Source organism: Rhinichthys klamathensis, unplaced genomic scaffold (genome assembly GCF_029890125.1).
Source record: "Rhinichthys klamathensis goyatoka isolate OS25496 unplaced genomic scaffold, OSU_Roscu_1.1 h1tg000219l_1, whole genome shotgun sequence".
In the NCBI taxonomy this organism is placed as follows: Eukaryota; Metazoa; Chordata; class Actinopteri; order Cypriniformes; family Leuciscidae; genus Rhinichthys; species Rhinichthys klamathensis.
The window spans coordinates 261,661-282,500 of NW_026606743.1; the positions used below are offsets into that span (position 1 = coordinate 261,661).

Below are 20,840 nucleotides of genomic sequence, written 5' to 3' on the forward strand. Positions count from 1 at the left end.
TGGCTCTGATTGCCCACACCTTATCACACCTATACAACCAGTCAGACTGGGGCCCCCTGGTGGTCCGGCAGCAGTGAGAACCCGTCTGGGATGGACACTGCAGGGTCCAACTCAAGAATTGAGCAGTCATCTTTCCTCTTATCAATGCTTCTTCACCTCACTGCGGCCTGTCAATGACCTTTATGCAAACGTGGAGAGACTGTGGCAAATGGATGTTCTACCTTACCAGAGTGAAAAGGTGATCACCAGGTCACGCCAAGACAAGGAGTGCATTCAGCTTCTGCAAGAAACTACTGTGAGAGTGGATATTGCTGGTGTTCAACGATATGCTACTCCTCTGCTCCGTGTCAAGAACATGCCTCGTCTCTGTGCACCTAAGGAAGCGGTTCTACCCCAGTTAAGAGCAATTGAGAAACGACTTGAAAGGGACCCTGATCTGGCTGCAGTATACCAAGAGGAACTAACCAAGCTAGTACACGCTGGGTATGTTGTAAAACTCAATCAGGAACAGGCGAACAGAACAAAGGAAGCCTGGTACATCCCGCACCACATGGTGCAACATAATGAGAAGAATAGGGTGGTCTTCAACTGTTCATTCTCATACCAAGGGCACAACCTGAACGAACTCCTACTACCTGGTCCAACACTTGGTCCGTCACTTCTGGCAGTTCTTCTGCGTTTCCGGGAGCACTCTATTGCCATCAGTAGTGACATCCGTGGTATGTTCCATCAGGTACGCCTCTTGCCAAAGGATAAACCACTGCTGAGATACATCTGGAGAGATATGCAAAGAGACCGAACCCCTGATGTCTACGAATGGCAGGTACTGCCTTTTGGGACTACTTGCAGCCCGTGTTGTGCATCTTTTTCTCTCCAGAAGCATGTAATAGATCACAGCCAGCCTGGAGAGGACACACGGATTTCGGTGGAGAAGTCATTTTATGTGGACAATTGTCTTCAGAGTTTTGCTTCCCGTGACATGGCCAAGAATTTGGTTGACAAACTTTGCAGCCTTCTAGCATCTGGTGGCTTTGAGCTACGACAGTGGGCTAGCAATGACCCTTCAGTCATCAGCCATCTGCCAGAGGATATTCAATCTCAGAGCAGCATCCTCTGGGTCCGTGAAGGTCACCAAGAGGCTCAGGAATCAACACTTGGCCTGCATTGGAATTGTCAATCTGACACTCTTTCGTATAAACAACGCAAACCTGACTGTCAAGTGCCCACAATGCGAAGCATATATAAAATTCTTGCTCGCCAGTATGATCCACTTGGCTACATTGTACCATTCACCACTCGAGCTAAGGTGTTAGTACAGAGATTGTGGGACAAAAGGAGGGAGTGGGATGACCCACGGCTACCAGAAGACCTAATAGACTCTTGGAAACACTGGGAGAGCGAGTTGGAAGGCCTGCAGCATATCACTCTGCCCAGATGTTATTGTAGTAGGGAACTAGACTGTTCCAATAATAATAGGCAGCTTCATGTCTTTTGTGATGCCTCAGAGAAAGCCTACGGATCTGTGGCTTACTTAAGAACAGAGAACCCTCAAGGTATAGTGGAGGTGGCTTTTGTAACAGCTAGGTCTCGTGTTGCCCCCAAGAAACAACAGAGCATTCCTCGTCTGGAGCTGTGTGCCGCCCTCACAGGGGCGCAGCTCGCTAAAGTCCTGAAGACCGAGTTAACATTACCACTCAATAATGTCACTCTATGGTCCGACTCAACTACGGTACTGACTTGGCTTTTATCAGATTCCTGTCGCTTTAAGGTTTTTGTGGGGACCAGAGTGGCAGAGATACAGGACTTAACTGATTCTGACACCTGGCGTTATGTACCATCAGGTGACAACCCTGCAGATGCCATAACGAGAGGGAAGTCTCCCTCTGATCTCAACAGAGACAGCATATGGAACCAGGGTCCAGCATTCCTCAGACAACCAGCAGGAAACTGGCCATAGATGCCACCATTAGCTCACATAAACCAAGACAGTGAGCTAAAAAAGTCAACTTTCTGTGGACTGTTAACCTCTACTCTGCCACTGCCAGATCCTCAGCAATTTCACACATTCAAAGACTACTTAAAGGCTCTTATGCAATCATCCAACGAGAGCCTTCCCCCTGTTGCGACTGCAGAGGAATATAAAGAAGCTGAACTCAAGGCCCTCCGTCAGATCCAAGTAGATTCCTTTCCGGAAGAGGTGTCTCATCTGCAATCTGGTAAACCTCTACCAAGTAACAGTAGACTGCTGTGCCTAGCTCCTGATCTGGATCCTGATACCCATCTCGTACGTGTTGGCGGTCGTCTCCGACAGATCAGTGAATTAGAAGAAGAGACTGTTCATCCTATTGTTCTTGACCCACATCACCCATTAACCAAGCTGGTCATTAAAGATTACGATGATCGTTTGCATCACCCTGGACCAGAGAGGGTATTTGCGGAGCTCAGAAGGAAATACTGGGTATTAAAAGGACGAGCGGCAGTCAGACAACATCAGCGCCAATGCACTGAATGTCAAAAATGGAGGGCTAAACCGCAACCCCCAAGAATGGCTGATCTCCCACCAGCAAGGTTGAGAATTCACCAGCCAGTTTTTTATTCGACTGGCATAGATTGCTTCGGCCCTTATCTCATAAAGGTGGGACGCAGAAATGAGAAACGTTGGGGGATCATTTTCAAGTGTATGACCGTCCGTGCAGTGCATATTGATCTTCTCGCAAGTCTGGACAGTGATTCATTCCTTATGGCCCTTCGTCGCTTCATTGCTCGGCGAGGCAAACCCTTCGAAATCCTTTCAGATCAAGGAACGAATTTCAAAGGTGGAGAAAGGGAAATTCGTGATGCCTTCGCAGCTCTTCAGCCTGAACTCCAGGCTCAACTGGCAAGCCAGCAAATTAGGTTCACATTCAATCCACCCAGTGCACCACACTTTGGTGGATGCTGGGAGCGGGAGATTCGATCTTTGAAAACAGCCCTGCAGGTGGTCCTCGGAGCACAGACTGTAACTGAAGAAGTGTTGCGGACTGTTCTCATTGAGATAGAGGGTCTACTGAACGCTAAACCAATTGGCTATACATCTTCAGATATTGCTGACCCAGATCCTGTTACACCCAACATCTTGTTGATGGGGCGGCGGGACGCCTCACTTCCACAGGTGACATACCAGGATTCCGAACTCCTTAGCAGAAGGAGATGGAGACATAGTCAGCTGCTAGCTGATCACTTCTGGAGACAATTCATTCGCAATTACCTACCTAGTCTTCAAACCAGACAGAAATGGATGTCAGAGAAGGACAATTTACGGGTAGGCGAAACCGTCATGATTGTGGATCAGCAGCTACCTCGCGCACTGTGGCCTGTGGGAAGGATAACACAGGTCTATCCAGGGAATGACAAACGAGTCAGATCAGCTGAAATCACAGTAAAGAACAAAGCTTACACTAGACCAGTGACCAAGATCATCAGTCTACCCCCTCTGCCTGAGTAACCTACCGATAACTCACCACTTCGTACGGCCTTTTAGTTGTTCAAATTCATGTTGTGAATTTGGGGGCGGCTGTAGAAAAGGCCACCCCTTGGAATTGGACTCTCCCGATCTCCCCCGCCTCTGTTCGTGAGTTGGACTGTGCGGAAAAGTTTCGGGAGAGTTAAGAAGTCAGATCGTCTGAATGGAGGATGTGTAGATGTGTTTATAGTGAATAACAGTTAAGTTCGATCAAAGTGCTGTCGTTCAAGGATTTAAAGATTATGTGTGTGCGTGCAGCTAATAGTAAGTACATTTGCATATTTATCGCATAATATGTCCGTGAGGGAGATTGAAGAGCGCTGTCGCAGCATTTTATCTGAGTATTCATATTGTTGGTTATGTTTGCACTTTGTATTGTCACTTAAATAGCAAGTTATCCTCCTGTATTGTTATCAGCATAGTGTTGATATATTCGTATGTTGTGTGGACTTCGATTGGGTCTCGGGGAACATGTACGGGCATGTCTATCGGGCGCGTTAGATGTTTTCGCTGATAGCACTGCGTGAATTAGACATATAGTGTGGAAATAATCATTGATACAGAATTATAAATATATGTATATTATCATATTGCTTTATTTCTTTAAGGCCCTTTAACCTTGTTGATTATATTTATACCAGTATTGTAGTACTGTTGTAGATCTGTGATTTGTAATTAAGTTTATTCATATTCTGTATATTGTTTGTTGCAGAACCACATACATGGTCGCATACATGGTTACATGCCTGACCTTTGCACAATAAAGCATCTACAAGAACCCCCTGGTGTGAGACATACTGTTCTAACCGGACAACCTGTAGCCGTTCAATTAATCCGAACCAGAAAATATAAAAGAGTGGTTAGCAGTTTTTACATTGGTGGTATTTTTGAACGTCAATTTCCGCTCCTGTCACAGAGTCAGTGCTACTGGGTCTCGGTCACATTTAATATATGCCATATATTAAGTCTTTCCCAAGTCTTTTAGTCTGTACAAAATAAATAGATATATCTGTATATCAAAGGAATATACAGGTCCTTCTCAAAAAATTAGCATATCATGAAAAGGTTCTCTAAACGAGCTATTAACCTAATCATCTGAATCAACTAATTAACTCTTAACACCTGCAAAAGATTCCTGAGGCTTTTAAAAACTCCCAGCCTGTTTCCTTACTCAAAACCGCAATCATGGGTAAGACTGCCGACCTGACTGCTGTCCAGAAGGCCATTATTGACACCCTCAAGCAAGAGGGTAAGACACAGAAAGAAATTTCTGAACAAATAGGCTGTTCCCAGAGTGCTGTATCAAGGCACCTCAGTGGGAAGTCTGTGGGAAGGAAAAAGTGTGGCAAAAAACGCTGCACAACGAGAAGAGGTGACCGGACCCTGAGGAAGATTGTGGAGAAGGACCGATTCCAGACCTTGGGGGACCTGCGGAAGCAGTGGACTGAGTCTGGAGTAGAAACATCCAGAGCCACCTTGCACAGGCGTGTGCAGGACATGGGCTACAGGTGCCGCATTCCCCAGGGGCAGAAGCGCCTGACCTGGGCTACAGAGAAGCAGCACTGGACTGTTGCACAGTTTTGCATGTCATTCGGAAATCAAGGTGCCAGAGTCTGGAGGAAGACTGGGGAGAAGAAAATGCCAAAATGCCTGAAGTCCAGTGTCAAGTACCCACAGTCAGTGATGGTCTGGGGTGCCATGTCAGCTGCTGGTGTTGGTGCACTGTGTTTTATCAAGGGCAGGGTCAATGCAGCTAGCTATCAGGAGATTTTGGAGCACGTCATGCTTCCATCTGCTGAAAAGCTTTATGGAGATGAAGATTTCATTTTTCAGCACGACCTGGCACCTGCTCACAGTGCCAAAACCACTGGTAAATGGTTTACTGACCATGGTATTACTGTGCTCAATTGGCCTGCCAGCTCTTCTGACCTGAACCCCATAGAGAATCTGTGGGATATTGTCAAGTCAAGTCAAGTCACATTTATTTATATAGCGCTTTTCACAATACAGATTGCATCAAAGCAGCTTCACAGTGATAACATGAAAGTAGTACAACACAGTTCAATAATATTGTTGAATATTAAATATCCCCAACTAAGCAAGCCAAAAGCAAGGCGACAGTGGCAAGGAACCAAAACTCCATCAGATTGGATGGAGAAAAAAACCTTGGGAGAACCCAGGCTAGTCAGGGGCCAGTTCTCCTCTGGCTAACAATCATAGGGTTTTAAAGAAGCTTTACAGTAAGTCCATATCAGAGAGTACCTGGAAAAAATACATTTAGTTAATCATGTAATATTTAGGGGATAACATATCGCCGGCGTTGAGTCGTCTCTTCGCAGGCGTTGAGTCGTCTCTTCACAGGCGTTGGTCTTCTCATCACAGGCGTTGAGGCATCCGAAATCCCCGTGAGAGGCAGGATACCAAACTGGAGCCTACGAACGCCATTTTTCTCGGGACAAGCGTCCCGAGATAACAGCAGAAAAGCAGATGGGAAATAATTAGCATAGCTGATGTTCATAATGATTTCCATTACACGGGAGTAGGTGTTAGAAAACCATAATCTCACAACTCTCCGTAACCCAAACTCTCCGCAACCATACGGACCGACCCGTTTGTCTATAAGGCTGTCGAGCCCCACTGGTGCGTTAAGCAGTTTCAGTGGCAAACGGTTCCGTATGGCATAGCAGAGGACTAAAAGGTAAGCATTATGTGAATGCTTGACTAAAGAGACACGTCTTTAGTCTAGTTTTAAACTGTGTCAGCGAGTCAGAGCATCGGACCGTATCGGGAAGGCTATTCCAGAGTTTTGGAGCTAAATGCGAGAATGCCCTCCCTCCTTTCGTGGACTTCGATATCCTAGGAATGACCAGAAGCCTTGAATTTAGTGATCTTAGAGAACGCGGTGGATTGTAGGGCGAAAGAAGGTCCGTTAAGTACATAGGAGCTAAACCATTAAGGGCTTTATAGGTCAGTAGTAGTACTTTGTAATTGATACGGAACTTAATAGGTAACCAGTGCAGAGATGATAAAATCGGTGTTATATGATCATATTTTCTTGATCTAGTAAGAACTCTAGCGGCTGCATTTTGCACTAACTGTAGCTTGTTTATTGAGGATGCAGGACAACCAGCTAAAAAAGCATTACAGTAATCTAGTCTCGAGGTCATGAATGCATGAACTAACTTTTCTGCATCAGAAACAGATAGCATGTTACGTAATTTAGCAATGTTTCTAAGGTGGAAAAAGGCTGTTCTTGTAACAGATGAAATATGATTTTCGAAAGACAAGTTGCGGTCTAGTATAACACCCAGGTCTTTTACTGTAGTGGAAAAAGTAACAGGGCATCCTTCTATATTAAAGTCGTATTGTAAGAGGTTTTGTGTGTAGTTTTTTGGACCAATAAGTAATACCTGTGAAGAGAAAGTTATAGTACGTTAGTTAAAGTAATACCTGTGAAGAGAATTGTGAAGAGAAAGTTGAGAGACGCAAGACCCAACACTCTGGATGAGCTTAAGGCCGCTATCGAAGCATCCTGGGCCTCCATAACACCTCAGCAGTGCCACAGGCTGATTGCCTCCATGCCACGCCGCATTGAAGCAGTCATTTCTGCAAAAGGATTCCCGACCAAGTATTGACTATTGAGTGCATAACTGAACATAATTATTTGAAGGTTGACTTTTTTTTTTTTTGTATTAAAAACACTTCTTTTATTGGTCGGATGAAATATGCTAATTTTTTTAGACAGGAATTTTGGGTTCTCTTACGAGAGGTTCTCTCGTATTGCGTTAGCTAGCTTACGCTGTTGGAAAGATTCATCTTTGCTGAGAGTTTGAAGCCAAAAAATTATTTCATAATTTGTATCCATTGACAACGCAGTTCCTCTGCGGCAGACCTAGAGCAGGCTAGCTAGCAGCTCATTGGTTCGCTCAGAGAGAACTGCTTAAGCCTATGGGAGAGCGGGGCTGAACCCGCTGCCAATGAGAAGCGCCCGCGCGCTCATTGCATCATGGCCCGCCAGAATGGGCGTGGCTATGGTGTATATAACAGTCTCTCCCAGGCTTATATGTTGATTCATTTCATCTTCAGCGAGCTACACGCTTCTGCTGTCCTGAGAAAAGCCGTCGCCGTCGAGAAGGCATCACTCTAGCGAGCTCCCGGACCCTGAAGAAGCCGCCGTCTTCGCCACCTTCAGCCGCCCTGCAAGCTAGCGCCATCCGACGACTGTATCCTTTTTCTCTATTATCTAAAAGAGCCGAGCGTCTTTTTAAAGATGTCTCGTTTTTCCTGCGGCTCTTGCCGCGCTCCTCTCGAGGACGGAGACCGCCATGTCATTTGCGCTCTCTGCCTGGGACTCGAGCATGCAGAACTCGCCCTCGCGGATGGAGGATGCGACTTCTGTGAGAGCCTGCCGTTGTCGTCCCTGCGGGCACGACTTCTGGCGGCAAAATCCGCTCCCGCGCCGCCTCTCTCTTTGCCGCGTAAAAAGAAACGCCGCCCCAGAAGCCGCCGGAGCCCCCTGCGGAACCATGCGGGCCGCCGCCGCCGCTTCCCGCTTCCCGCTCTCCCTCCCCGCCCCAGCCGGACATACAGTTGCCGCCGAGTGGCCGCTCTGTCGCTTCCGATGACGCCGCGGAGGAGAAGGATTCCTGTTCACTGCTCGCGTCAGACAGTGAGGAATGGTCATCTCTCGGATCCACGAGAGAGTCGGCGGGGATCCGCGCCGGAATAGAGGAAGAACTAATGCGCCTCCTCTCACAGGCCGTCGAACGCCTCGGTCTCGAGTGGTCTCCTCCACCCGAGCAGGCCCCGAACCGGATGGACGGCAGCTTTTTTCATCGGCGCTCGACCCCCGCGTGCAACCGGGCCGCCCCATTCCTGCCTGAACTTCAGACAGAGCTGACGAAGTCCTGGAATGCCCCGCTCTCGGCTAGAAACCGCTCCGATATATCCGCCTCGCTGCGCTCGGTGGACGGAGCCGCCGACAAAGGTTATTCAGCCATGCCGCCCGTTGAGGACTTGGTCGCCGCACACCTCTGCCCGCCCTCTGCTAGATGGCGCTCTTCCCCCACGCTTCCTTCGAAAGCTTGCAGAGCGACCTCGAGCTTTCATGCTCGCGCCTATGCCGCCGCCGCAGCGCTGCATTCTATGTCTGTCCTCCAAGTGTTACAGAGCGATATTCTCCGTGAGTGGGCCGAGAGCGGTAGAAACCCCTCCTCCGCTGTCACGGATCTGAGAAGTGCTACGGACCTCGCCCTTCGCGCCACTAAAGCCGCCGCACAAGCTCTGGGGAGATGCATGGCCAGCCTTTGTGTATCCGAGAGACACTTATGGCCCACGCTTGCCGACATGGGAGATTCTGAGCGCGCCGCGTTTCTTAACGCGCCCCTCTCCCCGACGGGCCTTTTTGGATCTGCTGTCACGGGAATCGTCGATCGCTTTTCCGAGGTCCAGAAAGGGCATGAATTTGTTTCTGCCCCGCCGCGCTAGCTCTTCCGCAGGCCGCTCTCGCGAGCCTCCTGCCAGAGCTCCACCACAGCGCCCTCCTCCGCAGACTCAAACAGCCCAGCGCAGACAGGGCGGCTGCCCTCGCTCTCGCTCTGACAGCCGCCGCAGACCGCCGCCCCCACGGGCCCGCGACCCAAGATCACGCTGAAGCCTGATCATCAGAAGTCTGCCTAGCAAAGTTAAGAAAACGACGGCGCTCTCCCGCTGCGGCCGGACCGCCGTCAAAGCTTCGCCCTCTGCCAGTCCCCGTTGTTTCGCCGACTGCTGTAGTGTTTACCGCCACAAACAAGCCGGTGTCCCAGCCCGCTTGCGAGCGACAAAAAGCCGTTTTTACGGCTACCCAGAGAAATCTCAAAAAGAGAAAATATGCCAGTCGTGTAGAAAATGTGCCCACAATCATGTGTTCACCCATACACACAAGCATAACATATCCCGTGTCTCTCTCAGAGCCCCATCACATGAAACGGGCACAGCCCGCTCTAATATCAGAGAACATAAACACGCCCACGAGCTCATGCGCGTGTCCCCTCTCTGCTCGCTCTGTTTCACGGCCCATAGACTCCTCTCTGAGTGCAAGTCCCGTTGCCACACACATTCAAAGCGCGCCCACACACTGTGTCCAGCCCGCTATGTGCAGCAATCAGGGCGATATAGCCATTCGGCCACTAGCCGCATGCTCCAAAGCGTGGGAAGCCATTCCAGGCATTTCCCCGTGGGTGCTAAGCATTATAAAGAATGGCTATCTGCTACAGTTTCGCCGCCGCCCGCCTCGTGCGCGCGCTCGGCTCGAATCTACTGTCAGCTCGCTGGCCGCCGGCACGCTCCGCTCAGAAATTGTGACGCTGTTGCAAAAGGGTTTTTGAACAAAGTGCTCATGAAGAGACCGTTCAAGATGCTCACTACCAGGAAACTCCTCGCGCAGGTGCGCCAGGGGGACTGGTTCATCTCTCTAGACCTGAAAGACGACTATTTATAGATCCAGATAAATCCCCGTCACAGGCCATTCTTACGTTTCGCCTTCGAGGGTCATGTTTATCAATACGCCGTTCTCCCGTTCGGCTTATCCCTGGCGCCCCGTACATTCACGAAGTGCATGGATACGGCGCTCGCCCCCCTGCGGAGCCAGGGGCTGCGCATATTGAATTATCTGGACGACTGGCTGATTTTGGCCCAATCACAGACGGAGCTTCTGTCGCACTGCGCAGTTCTCCTCGACCATCTGAAAACGCTGGGCCTCTCTGTCAACTGGACAAAGAGCTCCCTTCAACCCAGTCAATCGATTTCCTTTCTAGGAATAGATTTGAACTCGGTCACGATGACGACTCCCCTGTCCACACAGCGCGCGCGCAGTGTTCAGCGACTAGCCGCCTCATTTCAGATGGGCACCCGCACACCTCTGAAAACTTTTCAGAGGATGCTGGGTTACATGGCTTCAGCCTCCGCTGTGCTTCAGCTGGGCCTTCTGCACATGCGCCCGCTTCAGCTTTGGTTAAACAGCCGTGTACCCCACCGCGCGTGGAACACGGGCCGCCAGCTGATCAGGGTTACGCAGACATGTCTCACGGCGCTGCAGCCATGGACAGTAGCAGAATGGTTTCGGCAGGGCGTCACGATGGGGACCTTTTCCCGCCGAAAAGTCATCTCGACAGATGCATCCAACACGGGTTGGGGTGCAGTCTGCGAGGGCTCACCGGCCTTCGGCCATTGGTCGACACAGGAAAGCCCCTTACACATAAACTGTCTGGAAATGCTTGCGGTCGAGAACGCGCTCTCGCGCTTCCTCCCGCTCATTCGGGGACACCACGTCCTGATCCGTTCGGACAACATGGCTGTGGTCTCCTATCTCAACCGTCAGGGCGGTGTCAGATCCAGGAATCTCTTCCTACTGACACACCGCATTCTAGTTTGGTCTCAGAGCCGCCTGCTCTCGCTCAGAGCGACGCATGTGCCGGGCCATCTGAACGACGGTCCAGACATACTGTCCAGGAACCTCATCTCCACAGGAGAATGGTCCCTGAACACACAAACGGTCCAAATACTGTGGCGGCTATTCGGCAGAGCAGAAGTGGACCTCTTCGCGTCAGAAGAGAACGCTCACTGCCCAATATTTTTTTTCAAGGAGCGAGGACGCGCTAGCCCAGGAATGGCCTCGCCGCCCGCTCTATGCATTCCCTCCGATCGCTCTGCTACCGCAGGTAATTCAGAGGTTCAGGGACACACGCCACTCGGTGCTCCTCATAGCCCCGCGTTGGGAGAGTCAGAATTGGGTTCCGGAGCTCACTCAGCTGTCACAGACAGTCCCGTGGCCCATCCCAGTCAGAGCAGATCTCCTCTCTCAAGCTCGCGGCACGATCTGGCACCCCCATCCACGGCGCTGGGCGCTACATGCATGGGTGATCAACGACTATTCGTCGATTTGCCAGAGGGAGTAAGAAACACTATCATACAGGCTAGAGCACCTTCCACGAGAAGGCTCTATGCGTCTAAATGGTCTGTGTTCTCAAAATGGTGCACCGACAAACATCTGGACCCACGGTCATGCGAGGTGCCGTCTTTGCTTGTTTTCCTTCAAGAGATGCTGGACAAGGGCAGGTCCCCCTCCACTCTCAAGGTTTACGTGGCAGCCGTCGCGGCGTTCTCTGAACCCCGACGCGCTCAGTCCCTGGGCAAAGACGAGTTAGTCATCCGCTTCCTCAGGGGAGCTAAGAGGATGAACCCTCCGCGCCCCCCTTCGGTTCCTATCTGGGATCTTTCTATAGTTCTCGAAGCTATGAAAGCACCCCCGTTCGAACCGCTCGAGTCTGTGGACCTAAAATACCTCTCGCTCAAAACCGTTTTTCTGACGGCTCTGTCCTTAGTAAAACGCGTGGGGGATCTTCACGCGCTCTCATCCAGCGCCGCGTGTCTTGAGTTTGGACCGAATGATTCTGTTGTCATTCTCAAACCTAGGCATGGCTATGTCCCGAAGGCGATTGGTACCCCGTTCAGGGCTCAGATTATTTCCCTATCGGCTCTGCCTTCATCCGATAGTGAGTGCGACGCCAATCTCCTCTGCCCGGTGCGGGCTCTGAGATTGGTTCGCCCCTTGTGCTCTCCTTCGATGCTTATGTATACACTTCATGTGCCCGCCCTGCCGGCCTCATATTACACTCACTCCATGTTAAAAATCCCCCGGTATCACCCTGGGATTCATGAGTGGATTCATAGCGCGCACGGCGTTGACCAGGTGTTCCCGCAGCGTAAGCTAGCTTACGCAATACGAGAGAACCTCTCGTAAGAGAACGAATCGGTTACCTAACGTAACCTCGGTTCTCTCTAGAAGAGGGAACGAGTATTGTGTTCCCGGCCGTGCTTGCGCTACTAGCGTTTCGCTTCACGCTGAAATAAATCAACATATAAGCCTGGGAGAGACTGTTATATACACCATAGCCACGCCCATTCTGGCGGGCCATGATGCAATGAGCGCGCGGGCGCTTCTCATTGGCAGCGGTTTCAGCCCCGCTCTCCCATAGGCTTAAGCAGTTCTCTCTGAGCGAACCAATGAGCTGCTAGCTAGCCTGCTCTAGGTCTGCCGCAGAGGAACTGCGTTGTCAATGGATACAAATTATGAAATAATTTTTTGGCTTCAAACTCTCAGCAAAGATGAATCTTTCCAGCAGCGTAAGCTAGCTTACGCAATACTCGTTCCCTCTTCTAGAGAGAACCGAGGTTACGTTAGGTAACCGATTCGTTTTCATGAGCTGTATGCCAAAATCATCAGTATTGAAACAATAAAAGACCTGAAATATTTCAGTTGGTGTGCAATGAATCTAAAATATATGAAAGTTTAATTTTAATCATTACATTATGGAAAATAATGAACTTTATCACAATAATCCAATTTTTTTGAGAAGGACATGTATGTGTAAATTACCTGTGAATCTAGTAACGGATCCTGTGGAGATTCTCAGAGGAATAACGGCTGTTTTTGCCTTGCGACGTCAGAGTGTGCGCTTCTGATTGGCCAACGTGGCTTTACGGTTAAGGTTTATATCGCCGCCTGCTGGCGTGGCATGCTCTTGACCGCGCTTGATAGCGTGTTTTTGCGTTTTCATGTAGACGGAGACCGAGCATGTGTGGACGGGATTTTTTTTAAAAACGCTGTAGGAAAAACTCCGGTTATAAAAATACACGTGTCCTTGTGGACAAGGCCTTAGTTTCACGGGAACGCGCTCGCTCTCCGGTCCGCTCGCTTCTCTTAAAGGGACAGTTCACCCCGAAAATGACCATTCTCTCTTTACCTTCTAGAGGTCATAAATATGTGAGAGATGATAACGAGTTTAATGTTTTTCAACCATTCTCTTGGCAATGCTACCAACATCTGTGATTTCTACTGTCTTCTAGACTCAGTTTCTGGCAACCTTTCGTATGGCGAAATGGGATTACGACTGGTCCGACAGGATGGAGATGATGATCACCGCTAACAGGTGACTGAGTCTTTGACAGATTTGTTTGTTTTCAGGCTGTTTCATATCAGTAATGTTCCAGGTTATGAAGAATGACTTTACGTTCATTCATGAGTAAATTCTGTATGTTTGTTCAGTGATAATAATGGAAACATCAGCGATACGGCGGTGAGGAGGAGCGTCCCGGTTCAGTTCGCCGTTGATCTGGCGATCAGTCTGTAAATGGCATTTATTTCACTTCTTTTCTTCTGTTTCTGCTCTTCATCTCTGAATGATTGAAAATTCAACATCTAAATGTCTTTCTGTTAGGAAAGGTTTTGTTCTGTTTTATTATCAGCAGTTAATACACTGGGACATTAACATTACACTCACCGGCCACTTTATTAGGTACCCCATGCTAGTAACGGGTTGGACCCCCTTTTGCCTTCAGAACTGCCTCAATTCTTCGTGGCATAGATTCAACAAGGTGCTGGAAGCATTCCTCAGGGAGTTTGGTCCATATTGACATGATGGCATCACACAGTTGCCGCAGATTTGTCGGCTGCACATCCATGATGCGAATCTCCCGTTCCACCACATCCCAAAGATGCTCTATTGGGTTGAGATCTGGTGACTGTGGAGGCCATTTTAGTACAGTGAACTCATTGTCATGTTCAAGAAACCAATTTGAAATGATTAGAGCTTTGTGACATGGTGGAAGTAGCCATCAGAGGATGGGTACATGGTGGCCATAAAGGGATGGACATGGTCAGAAACAATGCTCAGGTAGGCCGTGGCATTTAAACGATGCCCAATTGGCACTAAGGGGCCTAAAGTGTGCCAGGAAAACATCCCCCACACCATTACACCACCACCACCAGCCTGCACAGTGGTAACAAGGCATGATGGTTCCATGTTCTCATTCTGTTTACGCCAAATTCTGACTCTAACATCTGAATGTCTCAACAGAAATCGAGACTCATCAGACCAGGCAACATTTTTCCAGTCTTCAACTGTTCAATTTTGGTGAGCTCTTGCAAATTGTAGCCTCTTTTTCCTATTTGTAGTGGAGATGAGTGGTACCCGGTGGAGTCTTCTGCTGTTGTAGCCCATCCGCCTCAAGGTTGTGCGTGTTGTGGCTTCACAAATGCTTTGCTGCATACCTCGGTTGTAACGAGTGGTTATTTCAGTCACTGTTGCCCTTCTATCAGCTCGAACCAGTCTGGCCATTCTCCTCTGACCTCTGGCATCAACAAGGCATTTCCGCCCACAGAACTGCCGCTCACTGGATGTTTTTTCTTTTTCGGACCATTCTCTGTAAACCCTAGAGATGGTTGTGCGTGAAAATCCCAGTAGATTAGCAGTTTCTGAAATACTCAGACCAGCCCTTCTGGCACCAACAATCATGCCACGTTCAAAGTCACTCAAATCAACTTTCTTCCCCATACTGATGCTCGGTTTGAACTGCAGGAGATTGTCTTGACCATGTCTACATGCCTAAATGCACTGAGTTGCCGCCATGTGATTGGCTGCTTAGAAATTAAGTGTTAACGAGCAGTTGGACAGGTGTACCTAATAAAGTGGCCGGTGAGTGTATATTAAAATGACAGAAAAACTTATGATTGACTGAGAAGTTATTGAGTTATTGTGTGTTTGTCAGAGCGGCTGAAGACTCTGTGACGTATCTGGATTTCTCTCTGGAGGACAGAGGTCCAAAAGCTCTCAACATCGTCTACAAGGTCAGAGTCAAACACACATCTACAGCTTCATCGTGTTGTTTTTGGGCTTGATGCGATCAGATTGGTGTGTGTCTGTGTGTTTGTGTCCACAGGTGGAGAATCTGGGTGTTAAAGGTCTGCCGGTGTCGCTCAAGCTCACCCTGCCCTGTCAAACTACACATGTGATTTTAACCCCTCAGAACTTCAGCATGCAGGAGGTGCGTCACTCGTTCATCAGCTCATACCATCAAACCAGCATGTGTTCTGCTGAATAAACATCTTCTGTTCTTCTCTACAGAACTCAGTGTCGTGTAGATTCATCAAACCGCAGGTAAGAGATCATAGACCCTTTTACAGCTGCTGTTAAAGTGATCGTTCACCCAAAACATGATCATTCTGTCATCATTTACTCACTCTCATGTCAAGTCAAGTTACCTTTATGTCAAGTCAAGTTACCTTTATTTATATAGCGCTTTTTACAATACAGATTGTATCAAAGCAGCTTTACTGTAATAACATGAAAATAATACAACACAGTTTGTTTCTAGAAGAAAATTGCATCATCGTCCACCTTAAGGAAGGCAGATCAATAATATTGTTGAATATTAAATGTCCCCAACTAAGCAAGCCAAAAGCCAAGGCAACAGTGGCAAGGAACCAAAACTCCATCAGGGACAGAATAGAGAATAAAACCTCGGGAGAACCCAGACTCAGTCGCTCAGTTCTCCTCTGGCCAAGGAGCGAACAGTGTATGATTATCATTCAGGAGCATTACAGGTCAGAAGTCAGATTGGATCAGAACATTCAGAATATTAATCCAGTTCCATCTGGATGGAGGTCGGAGTCACGCCGGTATGGAGACGAGTTTGCAGAGGTGTCCATGAGGCCTTCACAGGGCTGATGAGGCTGGCACTGCAGGGTCGTGTCCAGGTGCAGGTTCACCGTCTGATCTGGATCCGGCCCGGATCCGGCTGACTTCAGTATAAATATATAGAAAGACTAACATTAGCGTAGATGCCATTCTTTTTATGATGTAACGAGTACATTGGGTCTTAAAGGAAGTGTCCCCAGTTCCGGCTGACCTAATCTATGCAGCCTAATAATCATTTAACTGATTTGAATAATAGAAATGTATAATGTTCTATGTGTATGCCAGGTTAAAGAGATTTTTTTTTAGTCTAGGTTTGAACTGACAGACTGAGTCTGCTTCCCGGACAAATTTAGGAAGATTGTTCCAAAGTTTTGGTGCTAAATAGGAAAAGGATCTACCGCCTGCAGTCGATTTAGATATTCTAGGTATTATTAAGATGTTCAATGCAGTGTTGACAGAACCGGCCTAATATGGTCATACTTCCTGGTTCTGGTAAGAACTCGAACTGCTGCGTTTTGGACCAGCTGTAGTTTGTTTATTAAGCATGCAGGGCAACCACCCAGTAGAGCATTACAGTAATCTAGTCTTGATGTCAAATGAAAGATTGGTATGAAAGAGCACACCCAGGTTCCTAACCGACGACGAAGACTTAACAGAGCAGCCATCAAGTGTTAGACAGTATTCTAGGTTATTAAGTGAGGAAGTTTTCGGTCCAATAATTATAATCTCTGTTTTTTCAGAGTTAAGTAGTAGGAAATTACTAGTCATCCAAACTTTCATATCAGCTTTGCATTCCGTTAATTTTGTGGTTTGGTAAGTTTCGTCAGGCGTGAAGAAATATACAGCTGAGTATCATCGGCATAACAGTGAAAGCTAACTCCATGTTTCCTAATGATATCTCCTAATGGTAGCATGTACAGAGTGAACAGCAGCGGTCCTAGTACTGAGCCTTGTGGTACGCCATACTGAACTTGTGATCGATAAGACATCTCTTCATTTACTGCTACAAACTGATAACGGTCAGATAAGTATGATTTAAACCATGCTAGTGCAATTCCACTAATGCCAACATAATTTTCGAGTCTATTTAAAAGAATGTTGTGGTCAATAGTATCAAATGCAGCACTAAGATCGAGTAACACTAATAGAGAGATACAACCACGATCGGATGATAAGAGCAAATCATTTGTGACTCTAATGAGAGCTGTCTCGGTACTATGGTACGGTCTAAAGACAGCTTCTGAAACGAAGGCGAAATCCACTGTAGATGATGCACACTCTAACTGGTTTCAACGGCGAAGCTTTTAGAGGACTCAGAGACGTGAAGTATGTCGCTGAAGGAGATAAAATCTGCTATAATGGCTATTTCGGGGGCTTCTATGGGCTATGGCCACTCCCCTTGTTGCGGGCTCTGACGGTGTATGACATAATGATAGCTCATTGGCACACCCATAATTTTTGGGTGAACGATCCATTTAAGATCCGATCACAAGCAGTCACAGTAAACGCATCTTCTGTCTGTTGGATTTCATCTGTTTAGATCAGTTGATTCTCTGGTTTATTGGTGTCAGTGTTTCAGGTCTCAGTGTTGTGTTGATGTTTCAGGACGGTCACTGCGGGAAGTTCGAGTGTGGTCAGTTTGATCTGCAGAAATCTTCAGTAGTTCACTTCATCCTGACGGCAGACACAGCTCTCCTGAACGTGAAGGAATACGAGAGCGTGAGTGACGAACACAGACAAACAAACACCAGTTAAAGATGGAATAACTCTGAAATCAGACTCTGTTTCTTCTGCTGTAGAAATACTCCTTCCACGAGTTCAGAGAGGATTTTGTCTTGGACATCAGCGCCGAGCTCCACTACAACAGAAGCCGCTACAACCAGACGTCGACCGGCCTGAAGGTGATGAGTGAAAGAGATCTGTACCTTTGCCATAACTGATGTTGTGCTTGTGATTGTCAGTGTCGGTCTGAATTCACACCACAGACCTGCAGGAGTCCATGACTGACGTCACTCTTACAGCATTACAGATACAGACACTGCTCCTTCATATTTATAACTATTTCTTCTTCACTCTGCAGGACGACCCTCACCAATCACAGGTACCCACATCTCACTCCTTCATCCATCATCTAAAGATGATCAACGTTTGTAGAGTTGGTTGAGATGAGTTTCTCTCTGTCCCTCTCAGATTGCAGTGAGGGCGGAGTTTGTCGTTCCACCCAGTCTAATGCTGATCGTGTGCACTGGCGCAGTGGGCGGGGTCATCCTGCTCATTATCATATTGATCCTGCTGCTGAAGGTAAGAGCCAATCAGATCACCTCACACCTGATGTCATCATTCACCAATCCTCAAGCCAATCTGTTCATGTGTGTTTGTGTGTAGAGTGGTTTTTATAACCGAAAACATCCTGACGGGTATGAAAATATGATGGTGGTTCTCATTAAATTCAAGAAAACAAAAGAATCTGAGTATGGTAATTTTGAAGGTGACTTTAAAACTGAAGATTCTTACATTTTTTAGTGGTGTTGTATGATAATGTTTTCTGTCTTGTGTATACTGACTTAATTTGTGCTTTATTTAAATAACCCTTTTTATGATATACTGTACAATTCATTTTTATACTTTTCTGTTTCTTTAATCGCAAATCAAAGTGTTCTGTAAGTATAACCTTTGCATAGAAGATTGGTGGTCAAGAGAAAAAATAATCAATCATAGTATAATAAATGAGTTAATTGAATGAGATTTTGCCTAATCTGTTTATTGTTTGATGTTTTAATGGCACTTTCAGAAGACATGAAAAATTATCAAAATGCTTTATATTTATTCGAACTAATTACATATCCTCACTACAAAACTCGAGATTACAGTAACATAAACACACACACACACACACACTCACACACACACACACACACACACACCATCTTTAAGTTAATCAACAGAGAATGAAACACAAAATGTACAAATATAAATAAAACTGAAGAAATAAAAGCATTATGTTACGCGTTACATGATAATGCCACCTTCTACAGATCATTTACAGAATTGAATATAGTTCATATCAGTCGGTTTCAGAACGGCACATCTGTGAGTCTCGTTCATCAGAACCGCGATTAGCCATTCGGTGTGTCGTCGCCGCCGCCGGTCTCTGATTCCGTCTTGACTCTGAGCAGCGACGTCGCACTGGCGCTGCTCCCCGTCGCCGGGTGAGTCTCTTCGGCCGGTTGGCATGGCGTCTCGTGCACGCGCACGTGTTTGGCCAGGTGGTCGGCGCGCAGGAAGACGCGCGGGCACGAGCTGCAGCCGAAGCGCTTGGCGCCGGTGTGCGTCTGCAGGTGGCGCTGCAGCTCGTCCGAGCGGGTGAAGCGTTTGCCGCAGAACAGCCAGTTGCAGACGAAGGGCCGGTCGCCGCTGTGCCAGCGCAGGTGCGCTTTGAGGTGCGACGTCTTCACGTACGCCTTCCCGCAGCCGGGGATGTGGCAGTTGTGCAGGTGCTTGCGCTTGTCTCCGCCGCTGCTTCCCAGGGACTCGGCGCTCAGGCAGTTGGGGCAGCGGCAGGAGGCCTGACCGGGAGCGCGCCCACCCGCGCGCCGCTGCGATCTGGGCCGAGCGGAAGAACCCGCGGCGTCCTGCGGCTCCTCCGGGGAGTACGACGACGAGGCCTGCGGGAGCGGCAGCAGATCCTGCGTCAGCGGCTCCATCTTGAAGCCCTCTGGCGGGAAGTGCAGGCCGGAGTGGGCGGAGCCAGAGTGGGCGGAGCCGGAGGGAGGCAGGCAGCACATCTGAGGGTCGGTCGTGTAGGAGCCCATGGCCCCGCCCTGCCCTGGCCCCGCCCCCTGGAGGTCCATCCAACCCGCCGCGGCTCCAGTGTGCACGTCCCACCAGCCAGACACGCTCACCTCGTCCTGCGGCGGCCCGGCGCGCAACCAGGGGTCGTACGGGTGCGCCATGGTGTGTGTGTGAGAGAGAGAGAGAGAGAGAGAGAGACCGTATCACCACATGACTGTGGATGGGAATCTGATATCACCTGCGAAAGCACAGAACATCACAGTCAGAAAAACACAAACACATCCGTTTCAATGATTCAAAAATGATTCTTCCGTCATTAGTCACATCAAGCGTAGCGTCAGTTCTGGCGGGTCACGTTGGTCAAGCTCTCGTCAGTGACTCCGAGCTGATCCTCTACCTATAGATATACGACGCCTATCACTGCCCTCATATATAAGCTCCTTCAGTGTTATCAGCAGCGATCGCGTTTCCCAGGAGCGGATTACCCTCCTCCCTCCCCAGCTCCTCCTGTCTCAGTCAGGATTCGGCATTCTGATTACCCCTGTGAATCAGACTAAATTCTCAAATTATCTTGTACATTAAAATTAATTAATGATATCTGCAATACATTCATGTTGGTTGTGTTCTGTTCACCCTAAGGAGGGTTATCGCTGCTCTTATCCATGCTAGCCTGCCCAGAACAGAACCATACCGCCAATCCAAACTGTAGTAACTGCAAGTCAACTTATTCTCCTAACCCGAACCCTCACACTCGCCCTAACCCAACAGTCTACTGATACTGTAATGAGAGTTAGTTGACGTAGTGTAAATAAAGTGTAACACTAACTCTGTCATATGTCATTATTAACGCATTACAGTCCTGGTCAGATATTACAGCTTGAGCGCTTGTGTTTCTACACTCGTCCGTGTATATATGTCTGTGCACATTGAGTTGTTTGCCGTGTGTAGTGTGGGACTGTTTGTCCCCCGCGTCTGCAAATGAAGTGTTGATCTCAAACAGAGAGACGCAGCGTCACCGCCGAGCAGAA

General features: G+C 48.3%; 2 protein-coding genes across 3 annotated transcripts in view; one reads left to right on the plus strand and one right to left on the minus strand.

Annotated features, from left to right (window-relative positions):
* The window catches only part of LOC130097410 (integrin alpha-L-like), a 117,405-nt gene extending 98,694 nt beyond the window's left edge, over nucleotides 1–18,711 (plus strand). The window contains exons 22-30 of one of the 2 annotated variants that reach the window (XM_056264240.1): nucleotides 13,391–13,473; nucleotides 13,590–13,670; nucleotides 15,092–15,170; nucleotides 15,263–15,367; nucleotides 17,626–17,739; nucleotides 17,820–17,921; nucleotides 18,101–18,121; nucleotides 18,211–18,321; nucleotides 18,406–18,711. In XM_056264240.1, the coding sequence (XP_056120215.1) occupies nucleotides 13,391–13,473; nucleotides 13,590–13,670; nucleotides 15,092–15,170; nucleotides 15,263–15,367; nucleotides 17,626–17,739; nucleotides 17,820–17,921; nucleotides 18,101–18,121; nucleotides 18,211–18,321; nucleotides 18,406–18,543 (834 nt within the window). In that variant the 3' untranslated portion in view covers nucleotides 18,544–18,711. Of the gene's footprint in view, nucleotides 1–13,390; nucleotides 13,474–13,589; nucleotides 13,671–15,091; nucleotides 15,171–15,262; nucleotides 15,368–15,447; nucleotides 15,547–17,625; nucleotides 17,740–17,819; nucleotides 17,922–18,100; nucleotides 18,122–18,210; nucleotides 18,322–18,405 lie in introns of those variants that run through there. The other variant, XM_056264239.1, reaches the window with a different exon arrangement.
* A 207-nt stretch (nucleotides 18,712–18,918) lies between these two features.
* sp6 (Sp6 transcription factor) overlaps nucleotides 18,919–20,840 on the minus strand; it is a 7,316-nt gene continuing 5,394 nt past the window's right edge. Inside the window, exon 2 of the mRNA XM_056264241.1 lies at nucleotides 18,919–20,050. Within this exon, the coding sequence (XP_056120216.1) occupies nucleotides 19,137–19,973 (837 nt within the window). The 5' untranslated portion in view covers nucleotides 19,974–20,050 and the 3' untranslated portion in view covers nucleotides 18,919–19,136. The remainder of the gene's footprint in view (nucleotides 20,051–20,840) is intronic.